The sequence below is a fragment of the Lytechinus pictus genome, chromosome 5 (assembly GCF_037042905.1).
Source record: "Lytechinus pictus isolate F3 Inbred chromosome 5, Lp3.0, whole genome shotgun sequence".
NCBI classification, from domain to species: Eukaryota; Metazoa; Echinodermata; class Echinoidea; order Temnopleuroida; family Toxopneustidae; genus Lytechinus; species Lytechinus pictus.
Genome location: NC_087249.1, coordinates 38,439,401 through 38,457,749, shown reverse-complemented (window position 1 = coordinate 38,457,749; position 18,349 = coordinate 38,439,401). Strand labels below are relative to the sequence as shown.

The 18,349-nt window shown below is 36.2% G+C and overlaps 3 protein-coding genes across 3 annotated transcripts in view; 1 reads left to right on the top strand and 2 right to left on the bottom strand.

The window, feature by feature from the left end:
* Positions 1 to 9,119: 9,119 nt before the first annotated feature.
* On the bottom strand, positions 9,120 to 9,542 carry LOC135154188 (uncharacterized). Its single transcript, XM_064099500.1, has one exon. It carries the CDS (start codon positions 9,540 to 9,542, stop codon positions 9,120 to 9,122), a length of 423 nt encoding a protein of 140 aa, XP_063955570.1.
* A 164-nt stretch (positions 9,543 to 9,706) lies between these two features.
* LOC129274024 (uncharacterized) lies at positions 9,707 to 11,162 on the bottom strand. Its single transcript, XM_064099499.1, has 2 exons — positions 11,156 to 11,162; positions 9,707 to 10,377 (listed from the first exon to the last, which is right to left on the bottom strand). Exons 1-2 carry the CDS (start codon positions 11,160 to 11,162, stop codon positions 9,707 to 9,709), a joined length of 678 nt encoding a protein of 225 aa, XP_063955569.1.
* The window catches only part of LOC129261444 (acetylcholinesterase-like), a 28,657-nt gene continuing 20,397 nt past the window's right edge, over positions 10,090 to 18,349 (top strand). Inside the window, exons 1-4 of the mRNA XM_064100333.1 lie at positions 10,090 to 11,510; positions 12,601 to 12,777; positions 16,030 to 16,189; positions 17,592 to 17,669. Coding sequence (XP_063956403.1) covers positions 11,358 to 11,510; positions 12,601 to 12,777; positions 16,030 to 16,189; positions 17,592 to 17,669 — 568 coding nt within the window. The 5' untranslated portion in view covers positions 10,090 to 11,357. The remainder of the gene's footprint in view (positions 11,511 to 12,600; positions 12,778 to 16,029; positions 16,190 to 17,591; positions 17,670 to 18,349) is intronic.

Below are 18,349 nucleotides of genomic sequence, written 5' to 3'. Positions count from 1 at the left end.
GGAGAATTAGTATTCTACATAAAAATTAAGTAACACCTGGTACTATTTTTTGAATTACGATAAGATATTTTTGAAGCAAAGAAATTGAGGTAAATTAAAATAAGATATAAAGGATCATCCACTTAGCCGCATGCGATTGTAAACAAACAATCAAAAGCACATGGCCAGCTTGCTCCACTGAACTGAACATACGTATTTTCAGTTCAGTGGCTTGCTCGCCCATAGAGTTGGATAAGGCGTAGCTTTATCCAACTCTATGTGCTCGCCTTGCTGATTGTTTACAATCGAATGCGAGCTAGGCGGATGATCTTTTATATCTAATTTTAATTCACCTCATTTTCTTTGCTTCAAAAAGGTTTTATCGTAATTCAAAAAATATAGTACCAGGTGTTACTTAATTTTTATGTAGAATACTAATTCTCCGAGTTTCGTAATTTAGTCAAAATAATGAGATAGAAATTTTATCTAACAGAACGAGTGACAATCTCCCAGCCACGTGAAATTCATCGTCGGTGCATATCGTCTGCTGTTATTCCTTGAGTTGATTTACCTTCAGCCTAGGTTCGGATATATTCACTTGTTTGTAAGTACAGTTATATCATTATTTTCATTCTCATTATGTTGTTGATAGAAGAAAGAGACTCTGTCTGGATGTGGTCGTGATGGAATACATTTTCATGGATTTGACCCGCGGAGCAGCTATCAGCTGCATGTGTTGGTAGCGAATCGGCATACAAGTTGAATGGTCCTACTCATAATCACCGGCGTAATTCCCGTAATGTATACCTCTATCCACGTCACTTTGTTTTTCTAGAGCTAGAAACTTCATCATCATTCTCTTCATCTTCATAATCATCAATTTGAAAATCCAAATCTAGATAAAATTCTGGGTTTTCTTTCATTTCGGGATCGAAGTATTCAGTGACAATGTGGAGAAAACGTACCCTCGCAACAGGTTTTGCATGCAAGTGGAGCTTCACGTTGGAGAGCCAATCACGCCTCTCGTACAGAAAGTGACGTCATAAAAAATCCCCAATTTCGCGGACGTAATTCTGCGTGTTTGAAGCATTCAGAGAGAGAACTTTAAACTATCAATTAACTGAGTTCCATCGGTCTCCATGATAAATGATTTACACCATCGTGTTCTCCTTATTTTCTCCTTTAATTTGATATATGATTCTCCATTTTTACGATTTTCAATATAGTTCTACTTTAACCATGGCAACAGGCATCAAGTGCACTGACAAAAGTGCGCATCAACATTGGACTTTTTTTAATATACACGGTAAATAAGCGTAATTCATACAGGAAATCTGCATAAACCATGGGTTCAACTGATGGTTTTAAAAACCACCTCTGTGAATTCGGGCCATTGTGTAAATCAAAGATTTTTATTTTGTCACAAGAATGAGCAGATTCACCTACATATGAATTTGTGACTTCACAAGATTGTATGTATTCTAATTTTATTGCATGGTCAGTAAACTTGTCTAGAAAGTGGATACAGTGGAGGAAGAAATATTTATTACATTTATTTCAACATCCATGTTGGAACTTAACATGTCAGAAAATAAATGGTTGATTGCTGGCAGAATTGTTATTTTGAATACGAGTCAACTAATACATATTTTCAAGTCTTTAGGGAAAACTTTATGTCACATTTTTCATGTCTAAGTACATTCTTCCATATTTTTCTGTTTTACAACTTTCCAATGTTTACGCGGTGTGGCCAAAATTCAATAACCTCTGACCATTCTGTTCCATCTTGTACAAGAAATTATGGTTTTTATATTGTCTTGTGTGAAATAGCACTTCTTCCGAAGAAAAATATGGGGATAGTGAACAAACATGCGAAAATCTGTATGTCAACTTTGTAAGATAACGTGTCAAGCCAAGTTGACATACACCTCTTTGTATGTTGTCTTGTCGAGATACGTTATCTCGCCAAGTAGACATAATAACATTATTATGGCGTATATGCATCTCGCCATTTATACAAGTCGATGGCAATTACTTCTTCAGGACATATGTAATGTTTAAATTGGCAATTTTCGAGGTGTAATTTTTGTTATACTCAGTTCGTACTCAGTTTACCCGCCATGTAGTTACAAACTCATTTTGTTGAACTCTGTATCAGTATTGCATGTGGCCTTACTGATAATGATGCTATAAGTGAAACTTAAGTATATTCAATTTTGTTTTTTTTTGTGTTGCAACATTGTAACAATTATGTAATAAATTATGAAAAATACATGGATTAAAGATGCGTTCATGTCTTATTTCTGTGCCTGATTTTGTTTGTTTGGTGGAGGCATTTTGTATTTTGAGTTGTCTGTCCATCCCACTTTCATTCTCTATTTAATCAGCTTCAAACTTGGACCATGTATGCATATTGAAGACCCAATGATCTGATGAAATTTGAAGGTCACAAGAATAAAGGTCACAGAGGTTATCAATCTGTGAAGAGAGGTCAGTATATATCCCAAAATGTCCTATAACTATAAAGAACCGTTTGAGGGTCTAGCTTCAAACTTGGCTCATGTATGCATATGGGAGTGAAAAAATGAATCTGTGGGTCACTAGCGTACCTCAGGGGGGGGGGGCAGACTGCCCCCCCTGACGAGTCACAATTTATACAGGGGACGTGCCCTCCCCCTTTTGAGAAGCCAAATTAATAATTTGTAATGTAAAAATGCAATAAAAACAGACGTGTACCCCCTCTTTTGAACCTGAAGACCTTTTTTTTTTTTGCTTGTCAATTTTTTTCACGGACGAAATATCCTCCAAAAAATTTGCCTCCCTTCTGGAAAATCCTAGGTACGCCAGTGCTGTGGGTCACAAGGTCAAATGACACGGAGGTCATTTAATACATTCAAATATGTTGTTCTCACATTAATGGAACCTTTTGATTGATAATCTTCAGTCCAAAGAATATTTTCAGTGTTCAACTTCGAATCCGGCTTATGTCTGCATAAGAGTGTTAATGATCTGATTAGATTTTAAGGTAACAAAGGTCAGAGTTCATTAGTTCGAAATTATAGAACTTGGGTGTATTATATAATATGCTTAGTTTAATGATGACGAATGTATACATTACAACTACGTGCAGTTGGCAGTCTCGTTTTGGTGTTGACTTTCATTTTGAGATATAATTTTTTTATTTCAGTGATGAATGTGCATATATTTCAAAACAGATTTCTCAGTTTGGGTACAAATCAAATGGAAGGAACATTTGACATATAATAGAAAAAATGCTCTTATTAATTTTGTCTTTAAGTGAAGGGGTAGTGGGGCAAACAGTAGGTGGGTCAAATTTTGCTATCCTGTGAGGGCATTGAGATGTGTACCCAATGCCCTCTTTAGGTATATAGGCAGAAATTTCCATTGAATACAATTCACCCACAATGTCTTTTCTGGGTATACGTATATTATGTAATCATAAATAAGAAACATATTTCATAATATTTTGTTTCAAAAATTTTGTTGTAGTTTTTATGGAACACAGTTATATGCACTATTTGACTCGTCTTTGGATGCTTTATTTAGACACTGGAGAATAGCTGTTCGCAGAGTGTGGAAAGTTCCTTGGCAAACACACAATGTGTTCTTACCCTCTTTGGCCAAAACGATGTGCATAAAATTATGGTTTCATAGAAGATGTTTAAATTTTGTCTTGTCATCTCTTTAGGCTGATAACTTTATAGTGTCAGTTTGGTTCATTCTCTGTGCTTGGAGCGAATATCAAATACTTGAATAGTAAATATATGATGGACCCTAGACAGGTAAATAGGCAGTGGAATAAGGTTCAATGCAACTTAGCTAATGTGGATCGCAAGGTTGAGCAAATTAGGGAACTCATTACAATGAGGGATGAAAGGGATGTATCTTGTTTAACTGAAAGTGAATTGAAGGAACTGATTGGCTTTCTGTGCCTACATGTATATTAATTCCTGGTCCCACCTCGGGATGTTTTTTTTTGTTGTTGAATGATTGTTTTAAAGTGTATTTTTTATATATTGAATATGTTTGTTTTGTAAATTGGAAAACATACTTTTAATATTTGTATGTGCATTTTTATGCGGATAAAGAAGACTTTGAATTGAATTGAATTGAATAATAAGAAATACATATCCAATGAAAGAGAATCAACTTCAGAAGAATAAATGTGCTGACTAAAAACTGTTATACTTCCTTCACCACATATGGTGTCTCATTTTGAAAAAGGGCACATTTCATTTTGAAAAAAAGGTCATATTTTCCTACCACAAATTTGCCCAGGCTGGTTCCGCCACCCTTTATCCCACCCATCTGTTGATTGATCTATCTGTTATATTTTTTTATAATTGTATTTATCCAGCCATCCATTTTCTACTCTATCTATATAATATATCTATCTAACCAGTGACGTACCGTGGGTCACGGCATGGGGAGGGGCACCAGCAAAAATTTTGAGTCACTTAATTAGTGGGCGCGCGAAGCACGTTTAATTGCCAGGTATACTGACCTAATAGAGACATTTTAAGGACTGAGCCATTAAACGGATATGTAGATGTATCTCACTGATGAAATAATGCGAGCGCGAAGCGCGAGCTGAAAATTTTTATATTCAGACCTAAAAAGGGACAATGTACTTATGCAAATTTTTGTAATCATGATACGTACCTGTCTCGCTAAACAAATATTGCGAGCGCAAAGCGCGATCTGACATTTTTGTATATATTATCCCCAACGGACATTTTTAAGGACTATTTCTTAGGAATCCATTAAAAGTATATATATCTCAATATAGTCATCTAATGCGAGTGCCAAGCGCTTGCTGATTTTGTTAAAATTACATCTAAACACATGAAGCACTTTTTGTAGTCATTGCAATCATGATTATCATACGCATCCACTGGCGTAAATCCGTGTTGATGGGTGGGGGGGGATGACTGAAATATTTTGGCATTTTTTTGCAATCATGTTTTTAGATATGCAAGGAATTGTCATTGATATGTCCACAGTGGCGACCCGGGTCACGGCATTGGGGGGGGGGGGGGCACCAGCAAATTTTTTGAATGACTGAGTGAGTGACCTAATAGAGACATTTTAAGGACAATATGTCATTAAACGGATATGTATCTCACTGATCAAATAATGCGAGCGCGAAGCGCGAGCTGAAATTTTTTATATTCACACCTAAAAAGGGACATTATAATCAAATTTGTGTAATCATGATAGGTACCTGTCTCGCTTAACAATGCGAGCGCGAAGCTCGAGCTGAAAACTTAGATAATTCAGACCTGAAGTGGGGCATTCTAAGGTTTCTTTGTAGGAATTAACTAGGACCATACGTATTTCATTAACCAAATGATGCGAGCGCTAAGTGCTAGCTGAAAATTTTTGATATTCAAATCAGAAGAAGGGACATTTTAAGGACTGATTTTAGGAATTCATGAAGAGCAGACATATCTCACCAATCCACTAATGCGAACGTAATCACGGACAGGAAATGTTTCATATATACGAAGACCTTAAAGGGGAATCCAACCCAAATAAAAACTTGTTTTTACAAGGAAAAGAAAAATCAGACAAGTTGATAGGTGAAAGTTTGAACAATATTGGACAAACAACAAGAAAGTTATGAATTTTTAAAAGTTGTAAATATTTGTAATCACTATACCCATGGAGACTTCAAATTGGCCGCATATGGGATGTCATAGTGATGTAACTACTCTTCCATGTACTCCAATACATATTATGGCTAAAATATCATTTTTCCTAAAAGTTGTATTTCAAATGATATTTTTCTTTCATGAGGACATAAAACAATATACTACCTGGGTTATATTTAGATTACTGCCCCAGGGGAATGGGTACTTTGGAGAAAACCACAATTCCCTGATAATATGTCACTACATAATGTACATGTATATTGACTTGGAAAACGGGATGTTTTATAGTAAAACTGGATATATATCTCGTTAAACAGACAATGCGAGCACCAGGAACGATGAACACATAGCCCCTGAGCCAACTATGTTTCATAAAGTTATGAAAATATATTTCTTATGTAATATAACATAATATATATAATATATCATTTATAACGTACGATAATTTCTTCTTTCCCATTACGTTTCTCTTCCTTTCTCTCTTTTTCTCTTTTTCCTTCGTTTTTTTTTTTTTTTTTTTTTTAGGGGGGGGGGGGGTGGGGGCACGTGTCCCCCATATTACGCCACTGTATCTATCTATCTACCTACCTACCTATCTCTCTATCAATCTACCTATCTATCTACAGTTGTGCTCAAAAGTTAGTGAACCCATGGACCTATTACCAAATGCATTCCTTCACGTGGAGTGTTGAATGAAGACAACAACTCTACGTTGCTCGGCGAGCCTAGAGAAGCAAACTTCGTTGAATAATATTTCATCACCTGGCTACACAATTTTTGTGTATGTGTATCCGAACTCTAATACACTCTTGAACTCATACTCGGTCTCAATCTCTACTCAATAACTAGGCATGTCTGCTTGGCTTGGAGTTACATTCACAACTGACTTTATTCTCTATACTAAAACTACAATATATAATTCACTGTACATAGTTACATAATATTCGGAGGAAGGGTGATAAGGAAAGTGTAAACAGATGGAGTTGAACAAGGGGTTGTTCATGGTGGGGGTAATACAGCATGGTCAATACCCGGGGGGGGGGGGCACTCAGTATATAATGCATAGTGGGTATGTGCCGCGGAGGGGACCCCCATTTTTACACTCAAATTTCCGTTCCAAGGCATATCATTTTTTGTCTTATTGAGAAAAAGAACAAAGAAAGCCGCTCCAAAGCATAGCATTTTCTTCTTATCGAGAAAAAGAAGAAATAAATCCGCTCCAAGGCTTCGCATATTTTCCGCTACGCCGTTCCGGTCGCATTGTTCTGCTACAATGAGCCGCAATTTTGGTGAAAAGCGGCCGCAGAGCGCTGTCCGACCATCGCCTCTGCGATAGCGCACCCGGCGCCTGTGCCGCTGGGCTAGCTGCATGCACGTTCCATAGGGATGCATACGCACTCACACGCAGGGACCCGTTCCAAGGACCCCCGTTTTCACAAAAATTTGTAGTTCCGAAGCCCGTTCCGAGGACCCTCCTTTTTACAAGAAGCCCGCTCCAAGGCCCTCGTTTTTTGTCTCGCCCGCGGCACATACCCACTACTTTTTTGGTCGAGTGCCCCCCCCCCCCGGGGGTCAATATTTACACAACTGGTCTGGGGTGGAAACATGATGATAGTGCTTATGAACGGAGATGGAAACAGTAGTTGAGATAATGAGGCATGAATTAATAGCATGATAGAATGACAGAATGAAAGTATGGTTTGATGAAGAATGAAATGTGTTGTATGAACACAATATCCCTCCCTTGTTTGGAATAAAACTTGTACCATCAAAAGATCCTCACAAAATTCAATCACTGGATCTCATTAACAAAGTCATAAACTCACCCAGAAGGAAAAACAGTTCCACTGGACCAGTTAAACCAGTAGAATTTTAACTGGTAACTCTGGAAATTGGAACATCGGTTTACTGGTCTAACTGGTCATACTGGTCCAGTTAAAATTTTACTGGTCTAGTTAAAAATTAAACTGGTCTTGAATTACTGGAATTTTATACTGGTCTTGTTTCTGGTGGTTGTTACTGGTCTCACTGGATACTGGTATCCAATTCAAGCTGGTCTTTACTGGTATTTTCTACTGGTCTAACTGCATGGTCCTCGAACTGGTCCTCGTACTGGTCCCCGGGGTACTGGTCTTACTGGATCAATTTATTACATGCCTTTGGTTTTGTATATACCATGGTCAGTGAAATGTGATGGAAAAGATGGTTAGTAATTTAATCTTTCTGCAGTTATTTTAAATGTGATTTATGAAATTACACATTTTCATTGTGAATTAGTTCACACACTTATTTGGAAAGTTTTTAAACAACAATGAGTGCCATTGCAAGGATATTCCATTCTAAATCCTGATTTTTCTTTTTGAAATAGGAAATATGCAAATGAGGTAAACCACGTGATCAGCATCATCAGAATTACTGGTATACTGGTCTTGACCAGTTCAATTTCAAACAATGAATTACTTTAGACCACATTACTATATCAGAGGAATATATCTTGCTTTGATCTTAATCATAATTAGAGGAAATAATTATTTTAATGATAATGTTAATACTTGATGATTATGATAATATTAATAATAATAATTACAATATCGATAACAATGATAACAGTAATAAGAATGATAACAACACTGATCATAATAATCACAATACTAATAATTATGATAATTATAAGAAGAATGATGATAACAATGATAACGATAATAACTTTTTCTGAATTGCAAGATTCATTTTCCATAATTCGTCAAATGATCTGACTTGAAATAAAGTCATTATTTATTGGACCAGTAACACCAGTTTGATGAAAAACAATTAAACTGGTACTACTACTTTGCTTCAACTGGAATGCAATTGTTTGAATTGGTCTCCAGATGATTTTAACTGGTCCAGTTGATTTTTACTGGTCCAGTTAAAAATCCACTGGTCCAGTAAACATATACGGGAAACCAATAAAAATCTACTGGAAACCATTTATTGGACCAGAAACACCAGTTTGATGAAAAACAATTTAACTGGTATTACTAATTGCTTCAACTGGAATGCAATTTTTGGAACTGGTCTCCAGTTGATTTTTACTGGTCCAGTTAAACCTCAACTGGCCCAGTAAAAATATACTGGAAACCAGTAAAATTCTACTGGAAACCAGTAAAAATTCTTACTGGTTTTTCTTTCTGGGCATAATCAACATTATCACAAATTAATCTTTCTGGAACATATATTCTATAAATTAATTTCTGCTAGACCTTGTGGCATTGTAATACTTGAGGGCAATAACAACAATCGTAAAATTTTCAACATGCATATAGCTTCTCCAGTTTACTTGAACAAATCACATGTGAACCAAGCTTTGCTGTTAATGGAATAAGTTAAAAGAAATGAATGTTCTCAGTTCTTCCTCTTTTTCTCTGCGTTACTTCTTGAGAACATTAATTTCTTTTTCGTTGGACAACGGTCCATAGCTCGTGATCATCCCCCCTTATCAACGTGCTGCTCCTGTGTCTGAGCACCTCCCGCTAAGCATATCAGTCCGAGCTCTGTTGATGTCTTCCGACTGAGTGCGCATCCGCTGTTGCCTCGCACTACCACAAATCGAGTCGTGGTCGACGATGATGCTGTCGACACTTTAGCTAAGAATTGTCCTAGGAGCGGAAGTGGGCTGCGACTTCCATACGCGTATAATCTCATGCGACTGGGGGTCAACCGGAGTGGTGAGCACCGGCCTCTCATCCAGCTAAAAGTACGCTCATCAATGATGTCTACTGACGATCCCGAATCAACAAGGGTGTCGATCTTTGCATTGTTCACCATAATTGATCTTTTAGGAAGGACATTCCCCTCCTCTCTCACGCTGAACATCACATCATCATCCGAGTTGAAGATCTCATTCATAATTGTCACTCGTCTTCGCTGCCAAGTTTGCGCCATCCCCAATCCCAGCAAATTCGTCGTTGTTGACATGGTTGATGGGAGCTTGTCTCGAACTCAAACCACCAGACCTCAGTTTCGAACGGCAAACTCGTGCAAAATGACCTACCCGTTTGCAAACAAGACACTCACGATTTTGGGCGGGGCATGCATCCTCGATCTCCTGGTCGATGTCCCAATATTCCACAGTTCCCGCATATATTGTCTTGATTGTTCACACTCTCTGATGTTTTTGGTTGCCTTCCTTGCCTGTCACTGCGATTAGGCTGTCTCACTGGTCCTCCCTTAATCACACACGCAGATTCCGAAGTTCTTCCCGAGGCCTCCATCACTCCAGCCTGCCGGTCTGCAGATTCAGTTGCTCTTGCTATCGATAGCAAGTCATCCAGTTTCAGGCCATCTGTCCTGAGTAGCTTCCTTCGAAGTGAGCTAGATGTACATTTATCCACAATTTGGTCACGTATATGTTCATCGGTATGTTCACCAAATGCACATGATGCTGCCGATACACGTAGTCGAGTGCAATATTCATCGACAGTCTCTCCATCACTTTGAACTGCTTGTCGAAAAGCATGTCTCTCAAATACTACATTCTTCCGGGGCTCAAAATATTTGGTCAGAGCCTTCAGCGTTGTCTCATACTTAGGCTCATCCTCATATAACTCTTGAACTTCTGGTCCTGCACAGTGCAGTAGAAGGGCCCGCTTCTGACCATCTGCTGAGACTCCTGATGCTGCTAGGTAGTACTCAAATACTCGTCTCCATTTTGGCCAGGCAATCCCTGCTCCCGGTCCCTGCTCTAGCCGAACGGACACCAAAGGGTGCTGGCTGTGAAAGGTCCACGCGTCGAGCCATATTCTCTCTGCCTTTTCAGGTTTTTTTTATCCTCGTCGCCAATTTTGTGTATGTGTATCCTAACTCTAATACACACTTGAACTCATACTCGGTCTCAATCTCTACTCAATAACTAGGCATGTCTGCTTGGCTTGGAGTTACATTCACAACTGACTTTGTTCTCTATACTAAAACTACAATATATAATTCACTGTACAAAGTTACATAATATTCGGAGGAAGGCAAAGTGATAAGGAAAGTGTAAACAGATGGAGTTGAACAAGGGGTTGTTCATGGTGGGGGTAATACAGCATGGTCAATATTTACACAACTGGTCTGGGGTGGAAACATGATGATAGTGAGCTTATGAACGGAGATGGAAACAGCAGTTGAGATAATGAGGCATGAATTAATAGCATGATAGAATGACAGAATGAAAGTATGGTTTGATGAAGAATGAAATGTGTTGTATGAACACAATAACAATTAAATATTTCAAATTAGGCAGAATTTGAACACTAAGTATGTTCAATTTCCTGATGGGGTTCACTAACCCCCCCCCCCCTCAAAAAAATAAACAGACAAAATAAACATACACACACAGACGAGTCGAGAGATCGCGAGGAGGAGCAAATAATGCTTACACGCGCCCCTCACCTTGACTGAGAGGGAAAAAGTTCATTGAGAGTTACGAGGACGATCAAGAACAATATAGGATATGATATAGTTATAATGGGACTAACTAGTCATGATCGTGAAAGAGGCTGACATACACTACACAGCTGTCGGGGGAATTAAATCGTGAGGATCGCGTGTAACGGAACAGTTCTCTCTCCCTCTCTCTCTCGATTATCACTCATTAATTTTTACATCAGTAACTCTTCTGATCTGCTACACTGTAGTTCGGGAGTCTTTTTTTTTTAATCATGAACAAGCGCTTGTGAGATGGATTTCTTTATCTTAATCTTTCTGTTCGGATCGGTCTCAATTATAGAGACATTGGCGCACCCCTTGGTCAAGCTAGCTGAAGGAACGATCGAGGGGAATACGACCCATTTTGACCACTTCGGTATTAGAAAGACGGTCAATATTTATCTCGTAAGTACATTTCGGTGAATAATTAATTATCGATATATTTTTGTAAAACGGTTAAAGGAACAAAGTGCATATTATGAGCCTTTATGTGATAAGAATAAATTAATATTCCTGAATTAACTTTTTGTTTTACTATTGTTCGAATATTATACCTTAATTCATAAACATGATTAAAGCTATATAAAACATTACAATATTAATGAATGCACGTTGGCTTAAAATTGCCTACCTTTTGTATCACTAATGTCAATGGTTTCTGATTAGAAAACTTGTAAGCACTAATTGTACACAAATATAATAACTATATCATCTGACTTGAAAGTTAGGGTTGTAAACTCCTCTTTCTTAGGACATTAATTTGTGGGCCGGTGCGGAACGGTTCATTTAATGATTTGATAAAAAAAAATCACCATTTAAAAAAAAGACTTTCTCGATTAACTTTAATGTTTCGAAAGTGGGTCGAAATTTTACGATTCATCTTCATTTTGTCAGGTCCACTGAGAGATGAAGGAAGAAATACACGTACGACATTCGATCTTAAATGAATGACACAGAAAATGTATAGGGCGGCTCCAAAGGGGCAATGCAGGCACTATATTCTACGTGGGGCTAACAATCGCTCATCAGCATGCTCAGTGCTTTGTTGCTCGGTCGCTACACTCCCTTGCATAACAGTGTAAGCTATCAAATCACGGGCCCGGACAGACGGGCTGATATATTCATATCCAGTTGCTTTAATCGTCTTATACCCTATCACAGGAGTAGGCCATTTCCTTGTTTTGAAATGACCATAATCACACATTTATCAAGCCCCGATTAGCCCCTAAAAATTGTATAGAATCGCGTTTGGAGCAATTCAATGCGGCCACTGTCTCTTGTTTTTTTTATAGTAGTAAAATACGAGGAGGGGAAGGGGGAGAAAGGGGAATAAAGAAGTTAGTATTACCCTGCGCAATGAAGGTACGTACACTACGTGATATCCACACCAAAATACCCTGGCGTCATGCATTCCTGCCCCTTTCCGATAACAATTTAGTATACCAAATTTGAATAAAAGTTTGCTTCTTGAAAAACTCTGCGATACTGTATTCAGGGTGTCCCGTTTGCCGAACCACCTGTGCGTTTCAGTCCACCCACTCCCAAGGCATCATGGCAACACATCTTAGATACTAAGACGTTTAAACCAGCATGTATGCAACCAATCTACAACAACTATCCTATCGTTGATGAGGACTGTCTTTATCTCAACGTGTATACACCGAGTCCTAAGGTAAGTGCCCCATTTTTAGTATCTGTTATAGTTGTATTTTTACGTTTATTAATTATCTATATCGGATAAAAGTAGACAAATATATATCTAGGAATTTATATATTTGTTTACTCAATGAGTTTGGTCCTTACTTGCATATGTTAAGCCTGTCACTCTATACACCTAGTCCTAAGGTAAGATCCCCCATTCTAAGTACATATCAGTTGCATTTTTATCCCAGAAGGAAAAACCAGTTCCACTGGACCAGTTAGACCAGTAGAATTTTAACTGGTAACTCTGGAAATTGGAACATCGGTTTACTGGTCTAACTGGTCATACTGGTCCAGTTAAAATTTTACTGGTCCAGTTAAAAATTAAACTGGTCTTGAATTACTGGAATTTCATACTGGTCTTGTTTCTGGTGGTTGTTGCTGGTCTCACTGGTCTTCATACTGGTCTCCGATTAAGCTGGTCTTTACTGGTATTTTCTACTGGTCTGACTGGTCTTCGAACTGGTCTAACTGGTCCTCGTACTGGTCTTACTGGATCAATTTATTACATGCATTTGGTTTGTTATATACCATGGTCAGTGAAATGTGAAGGAAAAGATGGTTAGTAAATTAATTTTTCTGCTGTTATTTTAAATGTGATATATGAAATTACACACTTTCATTGTAAATTAGTTCACACACTTATTTGGAAAGTTTTTAAACAACAATGAGTGCCATTGCAAGGATATTCCATTCTAAATCCTGATTTTTCTGTTCAAAATAGGAAATATGCAAATGAGGTAAACCACGTGATCAGCATCATCAGAATTACCGGTATTACTGGTCTTGACCAGTTCAATTTCAAACAATGAATTACTTTAGACCAGTTGACTATATCAGAGGAATATATCTTGCTTTGATCTTAATCATAATTAAAGGAATTTACTATTTTAATGATAATGTTAATACTTGATAATTATGATAATTAATAATAATAATTACAATATCGATAACAATGATAACAGTAATAAGAATGATAACAATAATCATAATAATAATAATTATGATAATTATAATTATAAGAACAAATGATAACAATGATAACGAATCATAATAACTTTCTCTGAATTGCAAGATTCATTTTCCATAATTCGTCAAATGATCTGACTTGAAATAAAGTCATTATTTATTGGACCAGTAACACCAGTTTGATGAAAAACAATTTAACTGGTATTACTACTTTGCTTCAACTGGAATGCAATTGTTTGAACTGGTCTCCAGTTGATTTTTACTGGTCCAGATAAAATTCAACTGGTCCAGTAAACATATACTGGAAACCAGTAAAAATCTACTGGAAACCATTTATTGGACCAGAAACACCAGTTTGATGAAAAACAATTTAACTGGTATTACTAATTGCTTCAACTGGAATGCAATTGTTGGAACTGGTCTCCAGTTGATTTTTACTGGTCCAGTTAAAAATCAACTGGCCCAGTAAAAATATACTGGAAACCAGTAAAATTCTACTGGAAACCAGTAAAAAAATTTACTGGTCTTACTGGTTTTTCCTTCTGGGTAATTAAAGGAGGTAATTATTTTAATGAAAATGTTAATACTTGATAATTATGATGATATTAATAATAATAATTACAATAGCAATAACAACTTGATAACAGTAATAAGAATGATAACAACCCAGAAGGAAAAACCAGTAAGACCAGTAAAATTCTACTGGAAACCAGTAAAAATTCTTACTGGTCTTACTGGTCTTTCCTTCTGGGATGTTTATTAATTATCTATATTGGATAAAAGTAGATAACAAATATATATCTAGGAATCTATGTATTTATTTACTCATTGATTTTGGTCCTTACTTGCATGTTGAGCCCGTAACTCTAACAAAAAGTTGTTTAGACTTTTTAACAACTGTCTAAACTTTTTAGAAATTGTTTATTTCTATTAAAAAAAAAAAAAACTTGTTCAAGACTTTGAATAATAGAGTGACAGCCTTAAGCAAAGTGCTTAAAATGGCAAACAACGTTTTACAGTGTTTTAAGTGACATAGAGAGTGAGTTAATACCTTGACCGTTTAATGGAAGTTTCCGAATTTAAAACGGATATGTTATTGAATTCCTTCCCACCTGCTTTGGCAGCCGCTATCCCATTGAATATTCCCAAAACAATTATTTTGTCATGCGTACACACAGTTCGTTTCCAAATTGAGTTTCCTGCTTTCGGTCACTCAATTTGCTTTATTGATAATCTTGATAAATACATATTCATCAAAATAGAAATGGTATGAATTCTGGTGACGTAATAAACAATGACCAGGGTCCCGTCTTACAAAGAGTTACGATTAATCCGATCAACCTCAATTCTATGGAAGTCCATATATATATATATAAGTATTATAATGTCCTTTGTAAACAAAAAGAGAATCACACTGAATTTTCAAGAAAACATTGAATGTATGAATATTAGAAAATATTTTGAACCAGCAAGCATAATAGATGTTGACGTTGCTGGCTTTCCATACACTCTTAAAACAAATCAGTTAAACTGACTAGGCCAGTAGTCAGCTAGGTGCAACTGATATGACAATCACATTTCTGACATATATTCTAGTTTAAAATAACTCTGTTCTAGTAAAATACGACTAGAAATTAGTCTAGTGTGACTAGAATAACAGTTGCACCCAGCTGACCCTATTAACTAGTCATTTTTGACTGATTCGTTTTTAGAGAGTATTATAGTTGTGGTTGATTGGATCAATCGCATCTCTTTGTAAGACGGGGCCCAGGAGAACATTTTATGAAAAAAAATACGGTAGTCTGCTTTTTACTGTCCAATTTGCTCTTTATCCCCACTTTGCCTTCTCCATCTATTTTTGTTTGTTTCGCTCAGTGAAGTCGCTGAGTTATCAAATTGGTAATCTCATTTCAGTCAAAGTCACCCTTAATTAAATGTCCAGTATAGTTGTTAGATCAAGGATATGCAATCTATTCGTGTGGATGATTTAAAAAGTATAGTCATATTCTATATTGATATGACAGTGTAATAGTTTCCTTTTCATCCTAATAAGTTTAGGAGCAACAACGCTTCCAAATGATATATGCGATATCTAGACTGTACATTGTTATTTTTTAACTGAACTGCTTGCAACGAAATTAAAATAAAAAACAAACAAAGCTAATCTCGTAATACATTCAAACATAATCCGTACTTCAGATAATAACTTGGTATAGTATCTAATATTTTAATTCCTAATTCTTTGAACTTTTAGCCCAACAATGCCGCAGTTCTGGTTTACATCCACGGAGGGACCTTCGTTACAGGCTCCGCTATGACTTATATGTATTATGGCGTTCCCTTGGTGGCGGTCGGTGACGTCATCGTTGTCACAGTCAATTACAGGGTGGGAATATTCTCACGATTCTCAACAAGTTAGTATAATAGTTCACTCAACTGGTTTTTATTCTGATGATGATAATGATGAAGATAATAATGATAATAGTCATAATAATAATAGTATATAATAATAATAATAATCACCATCATCATCATCTTCATCATCACCATCATCATTGATTACTACTATTATCATTATTATTATTATTACTGTTACTATCATAATTTCCGCTCCTGCAGTAAAACCAATTTATAATCAGGAAGAACGGTAACCAACAGGGGCGGTGCCACTGTCGGGGGGGGGGGCGCCCTTATTATTTTTCAAATAGTGCATGGCGGTATGAAGAAAAGAAAAACGATAAAGGGGAAAAGAGGAGTATATAAAGAAGAGTTCTGGGCCGTTTAACTCTCCAGAATGCCTATAATGCGATTGAGAGAGAATATAATCTTCCAGTCGTCATGTCTCTCCCGGCCCCTTCTTCTTAAAAATATCCTGCATAGCCCCCTTGGTTTATAGAATTAAATGATAGTTTAAGGATATCTCTAAATATTTCCTACATTCATGACAGTGATTATCACGATATCATTCTCTTTGGCATAAGCGTAGAATTCCTTAAAATCAATGAAATAAAATCACCGCTATATTCGATTTGCTTCCTGCGTACTAGAATGAAACAATTAACAATTGACTTATGCTATTCCTCGTTCTATAATAAACCTATATTTTTTCATGAGTTGATTGATGTCTTATATATTTTTGGCCAACGGAATACCTCATTCTACCTTTACCTGATTGAATTAGTCATGATCCAAATATTGGCGGATACGTGAATTAACTTATCCTACCCCCATCACTGCTCGGATATGTCATCTATTAAGAATGACACACAATAGCCCAATATAGGGCCATACTACACTTTAAAAGTTTAACCAACTTCTTTTAAAGTTTAAACAGCTCATATTGAAGTTTAAAGAAAAGTTAATGTGATGGGCTTAAACAGAGTATTATTTCAAACAGCTATTTTTTTTTACAGTATTCAATTACCTCGTTTTTTGAAAATGATCTATTCGGTTGGCAAAATCCGTTTACTATCTGCTAATGTGTAAAAAAAAATTACATTCCAGCGCTATACAGTATACATTAAAACGGTATTTGATATTTTAATACAACGCTGTTTACTATATAACTTTACAGAATGTATTAAAAGTTTATACAAGTCTCAAACAACAAAGTTTAGTTTTTTTACATTTAATCTTCAATCAATTAAGCAGCGTTACATCAAATTCTAAACCGCGATTTTACTGTGTATAACTGTTTTTTTTTTAATGCAACACACATTATTCATTTTTAATTGTTTTAAATACATCTTTATTCTAGTTTTAATAATTTGCTTTTTTTCTGTTATTCTGTAAAATTTTGTTAACTTTTGTTTAAAGGAGGTGAAGAGGCAAGAGGAAATTTCGGAATGCTTGATCAGGTCGAAGCTTTGAGATGGGTGCAGCGAAATATAGCAGGTATGGAATAAAATTTGTTCTGAACATAAATGAGAGAATTGGATTGAAACATTGGGGTGAGAGCAGCGAATTATTACAGGTATCGAGTACATACTGAATATTGATGAATAATAAAAACCCAAACCTAAAAAGATTTGCCCTCGATCTAAATAAATTCTAATCTAATGGTATATGTGTTGATATCGCTTTGGCTAAACATATACTACCATTGACCTATAGGTCCATGCTGTATCATGAGGTCCTAGTAAAAAAAGGCCAGTTTTATAGTTAAAGGAGGAAGTTCACCTTGACAAAAAGTTTATTGCGAAAGTAGCAGAAATAAATAATAAAAGAAATGTCGAAGCTTGAGGTAAATCCATAAAAGGTTAGACAAGTCATTTACAATGTTATTTTTTTATTTGTGACGTCATATGCAAGCAGCTTTCCCACGTAACGTATGGTAAACAATCAATGAATTGTCATTTTCTCCGAAAATTGAAAAATTGTTTTTCATGTACCTTCAGTATAATATTAATAGACAAATCATTTTAGTTCGATCCGGAAAGATATAATATAATAATTGTTCTTCACAAACTTTTGAAAATTTGAAATTCTAATAATTTTCTTAATCTTAATATTTTTTTTAAAGATTTTATATGTTATTTTTACAACTACCTTTTCGTCAGGGTGATTTTCCCCTT